This window comes from Barbus barbus (assembly GCF_936440315.1).
Source record: "Barbus barbus genome assembly, chromosome: 7".
NCBI lineage: Eukaryota > Metazoa > Chordata > Actinopteri > Cypriniformes > Cyprinidae > Barbus > Barbus barbus.
Genome location: NC_136735.1, coordinates 5,112,994 through 5,117,628, shown reverse-complemented (window position 1 = coordinate 5,117,628; position 4,635 = coordinate 5,112,994). Strand labels below are relative to the sequence as shown.

At 38.2% G+C, this 4,635-nt stretch overlaps 1 protein-coding gene across 5 annotated transcripts; it reads right to left on the bottom strand.

Annotated features, from left to right (window-relative positions):
• Positions 1 to 254: 254 nt before the first annotated feature.
• On the bottom strand, positions 255 to 3,559 carry LOC306872178 (CMRF35-like molecule 8). Of its 5 annotated transcripts, none has more exons than XM_079420626.1 (7): positions 3,339 to 3,559; positions 2,161 to 2,472; positions 1,964 to 2,083; positions 1,808 to 1,879; positions 1,412 to 1,522; positions 1,288 to 1,325; positions 255 to 660 (listed from the first exon to the last, which is right to left on the bottom strand). In XM_079420626.1, the coding sequence occupies exons 1-7, from the start codon at positions 3,379 to 3,381 to the stop codon at positions 520 to 522; spliced, it is 837 nt and encodes a 278-aa protein (XP_079276752.1). In that variant the 5' UTR covers positions 3,382 to 3,559; the 3' UTR covers positions 255 to 519. The 5 variants fall into 5 exon arrangements, with proteins under 5 accessions (XP_079276752.1, XP_079276751.1, XP_079276753.1 ...); XM_079420627.1 differs by having other exon boundaries at positions 260 to 660; positions 2,161 to 2,457; positions 3,339 to 3,506; XM_079420625.1 differs by lacking the exon at positions 3,339 to 3,559 and having other exon boundaries at positions 2,161 to 2,640.
• Between the last annotated feature and the right edge of the window lie 1,076 nt (positions 3,560 to 4,635).

The following is a 4,635-nucleotide window of genomic DNA, read 5'->3' as shown; positions in this document are numbered from 1 at the left end:
CCAGAGCAGTGGGCAGCCAATGCTGCAGCGCCCGGGCAGCAGTTGGGGGTTCGGTGCCTTGCTCAAGGGTCTCACCTCAGTCGTGGTATTGAGGGTGGAGAGAGTGCTGGTTATTTACTCCCCCCACTGCCGGACCTGAGACTCCAACCAACGACCTTTGGGTTACAAGTCCAACTCTCTATCCATTAGGCCACGATAACACCTTAATACCCTTAAAAGCCTTACTACTGTAATAAGAAACATAGACATTCAACAATCTGACAAGCCAGAATGTGTTTATTAACACAAGGACAAAACAACATTCAAGAGATCTTAACTACTTACACCAAACACACAATCCACAACATTGTCTGAAGCAAGTTGCTTTTAGAAAAGGTGTCTCAAATGTGGAGGTCAGGTGTCTTCTCACCCAATAGCCTAAATGTCCACATCCTTTAGCATGTATCCTAATGCTGCATATGTAACTGATATATCAGCACTGGGTTTGGGAGCTCATTTGGTGCAGCTGGGCTCCAGTTACTAGGAGAGGGTGGAGTATAGTGGAGGATCATTGATCTGATTGGATGCTGTATTTTTATTGACAGTAGAATAAATGGTGATGCTTGTGTGGGTTTCAGTCCGCTGTTGAGTCTCCGTGATCTCCTCATAATCACCAGCAGTCTGTGGATTCAGTAATAAAGTATTATAAAGTAAATAAAGGAATTAACTAAAGGAATTACAAAATTACAACTGTATTGGGACAGTGAATTAATAAATTGACTTTTTGTTACCTATACAGTATGTCAGTATGTTAGTACAAAGTGCTGGCATTCTGTGTTCTTAAGTTGTGGTCATATTAGCGACATTTTGGTGAAATTTCACAGGGCAGAAAAGCTCCATTGTCAAAAACATAGTGCTGCTCACACAAAAATCACTTTCAAACCAAGCGGCTTTTTTTTGGGCAGCGTGGTGATTTCACCTTGAACGTGAGTGAAATCTGTGTGGGGCACTTTAGCAAAACTCCTGATCTCACAAATTCCTATTGAAATGATTGTATTTCGCCTATAAAATTTTGCAGAGCAGCAGCAGTAAATATGACCCCACTTTTATGTTGTATATCATCTGTAGTGGACCTTCAGCATTTGGAGATGTCCCACATCAGTTTCAGAATGAAACACAGTGTAATTTCAAATGTGAACACTTTTTTTAAATCACTGTACATTTTTGGAAAGAATCAAATTAGCCAAAAACACTATTGTAAATTAATATATTTTTTAAAATATGTAAGAAGTGTTCTGTGTTTCTTACCTCTGCTGGATGTGTGGTACCTTGGATTTCAGCATCAACTTAAATTGGAAATAGGAAAACATTTTATTAAATGTACTGTAGGCTATATTGCATTTTGTTTAAAAAAAATGAACTATGCACTTACCATTGGAACTTGGTGAGTTTTTCTTTTGCTTATTCCATAAACAGAGAACTGCTCCAAATGCAATCATCACCACAGTCAGAACGATGGCTGTGATCACCAGAGGACCCAAAACTGCAGAGACGGGAAGCGTGACAGACTGTCTGTGATGTTAGTCATGCGATTACCGAAACAGTCACACTGACGTTGCAGTAATATCTCAATCGTTCCTTAAATAAACAGATCTATAGCATCCTTGAATAATGCAGTGTAGAAAAAAAGTTAATGCGGAGCTCACAGGTCTGTCATGACTTTTCTTGACACTGTTTTTTTTTCATGTTGGATTACATGCAAAGACATGGTATGGTGTTTGTTAATTTTGTTTTGTGGTGTACAGAGAAATAATCATGAACTGTATACCTGAGGAGAGTGAATATTGTGCACCGATCTCATTAAATGCTGGTTTGGATGAAAGAACAGGACCTTTAAATCCTTTAAATGTACAAGAGAGACAACATCATCCTATTATTTGATACATAGATAAATACAATAATATCTTGATTAGCTCAGTGTTACCTGTTGAAGATGAGGTTGTGGTGTCACCAGATGCTGAAGATGTGGAGAATGAACTTTGTGTCATGGAGGATTGAGAACTTGCTGCTGGTTTAGGAGTTGTGGATCTGTTTGTGTCGGAGTCTATAATAGTCATTAGCATGTAGATAAGTGTTTTATATTTCTTTAAATCTACACCAAATGTTATGTATCATTCTTACCTTTATATACTATCAGTTTGACTTTCTTAAATGTATCTTTAACAGATCTGTCCACTCCACACCAGTAAATCCCAGAGTCTGACTCCTGTAGATCAGTGATGCTCACAGTGAAGGTTCCAGCTCCGTGATCCTTCAGTGTGTATCTTCCTGTAGGTGACTGGACAGATTTCACTAAAATATCTCCGGATTTACATGGATCTCTGCAGAAATACTTTATATTGGTTGAAGCCCAGTCGTGGGAACAAGTTATGTTGACTTCTTTTCCAATGTATCCCTGTATATCAGCTCCATCTGTATCTGAAATCCCAATTTCTGCTTGATGCAATAAACAACATGTTTCAACAATATTCACAAAAGACATGCCATTCTCAGTTGTATGCCCAGTGTTTTAATAATACTGAATTATTTTGATCAATAATTTTAGTTTAGTGCATAGTTATACATAATATGGTGTGTGTGCTAATCTAACAGTCTGCTGGGATATTGTTCTCTCAGTATTATAGTTGTTACTGTCACATTTCAGAGATTTCGGTACAGTAGTTTTTGACTACTTGTTGACTGTCTAGTTTTGCACAGACAGAATAGTGTGGACAGCTTACTGTACATTAAAATAGCACCTATTATTAAAGTTTGAGTCCATCGGTGAAATTGAAATATGAGCATAAATCAAATTTGCTGAGACTGGCTGCACCATATTATACTCTAATTACACTCCAGTTACACACTTCCTCTTCCTGGACTAAAGGGATATGGCACCATACATTTGTTTAATAATGTTGTGTTGTGACAAACTATGACCTTTGATTGTTATTGTCTCAGTAGTAAATATGTATTTCTCCAAAACATACACAATGATTCAATCAAACACGGTACAGAGACAGTTTGTCTGCTTAAATTTCGGCAACAGATTACAGCAGTAGCTGTTTAAAATAATTCTGATTTAGCTTGTATCAACATGACTTTGGTTCCCTCTGTTTACGTGTTCAGAATTATATGTTTCATCTGATGATAAATTTGGCACATGTATATGTCATGAAGAGGAAACTGGTTGTTTATGGACTTCTTTACTTGAACACAGATGAGGCATAACAAGGGTATCGATCGAGTGACTGATATTTTAAGTAGAGGAACAAACACACCCTGCACAAAACAGCAATGTAAATACGAAGCAAACTAACCTGACAGACAAATCCAGATCCCAAAAACATAGAGGAGCTTCATTGTTGTGTGTAAACCTTGTTATATTCCACTGTAGACCACTTTATATCACTACTTCCTAGTTTAAGTCATTACTATACTCTTAGCCTTGATGGCTCTACTGCTGTGCAAAGTCTTTGTTGAGGAAGCAAAACACCCATAAATGCACTTGCACAGCATCTACTTCTTTTAACACATGCATGTAGACAAGCCTTTTCACAGAGATCTGAGGTCTGTGTTTGTGCTTCCTGTCATACATGCTTGTGAATAAGATGTGACCTGAGCAATCTGATTCTAGATCAGAGTGAAATAGTGGGATGTGCATTGATGTCTGTAGACCACAGATGAGTACATGCAGAGTACAAATAACTTGTGATTTTAGCATGCTTGCCGATTTAAAACTACATCATCTGCCTGCAAAGAGCTTGCTTTCTCTCTTGAGAACCATTCAGAAATACCTGCATGTTAGCTAAATTTTTGTAAACAACTTTTAAATTGTTAATATTTTATTATAGTAGATGTTTGGAGGCTCATAAAAGTGAGAAATGGACTTCTGTTTTTCCCTGTCTGACAAGGATCAAAAGGATTTGTGCTCATGGGACGCCACCAGCCAGTTAGTGTTGCCATTTTCTTGCAGCTCATAAGTCACATGACTTTTAGGGTCATGTGGTTGACTGGTAGTGATGTGAGCTGTGTGTCATTCTTAGAAACTTAAATATGCATATGTGTGTGGTTAAAGCCCTCTAGCATTTTCATACATGGACTGATAAACCGAATGACCACATCCTCTGCTTTGCAGCAGTGTGTTGGCATAGCTTTCTCACACAGATCTCAGATCAGTTCGTGGAAATTGTCAGTTGTTGTGGACCACATTTGAGCTCAGTAGATCAGCCTGAAAGTGAAGCTCTTACTAGGCTAGCCTGTAAAATGCATGCACATCGGATCAGTAATGCTTCTCACATCAGTCACAGCATGTTATGGTGTGTCAGTACATTGGCCCCTAGCAAGTCAAGTCAAGTCAAGTCACCTTTATTTATATAGCGCTTTTAACAATGTAAATTGTGTCAAAGCAACTGCACAATATCAAACATATCACAATATCAATATCAAACATATCACAATATCAATATCAAACATTGGCCTCTGGCCAACAAACCAGCAGTTCAATTTAACTGCAGCAAAGTCAGATTGTAAGGTCTCAACTAGTTCCAGTGGTCATTTGGTAATTCTGTATGTTGTCTGAGCGTTGGCATCCTCTGAGGGGTTGGCATTATCTTT

Bases quoted from the DNA above. Each gene is read 5' to 3' on its own strand.
- LOC306872178 (XM_079420625.1), bottom strand. From the start codon at position 2,521: ATGTCTTTTGTGAATATTGTTGAAACATGTTGTTTATTGCATCAAGCA. The intron at 1,880-1,963 runs GTAACACTGAGC...GTACATTTAAAG, and splicing joins CACAACCTCATCTTCAACAG to GATTTAAAGGTCCTGTTCTT. The intron at 1,523-1,807 runs GTATACAGTTCA...CCGTCTCTGCAG, and splicing joins ACAATATTCACTCTCCTCAG to TTTTGGGTCCTCTGGTGATC.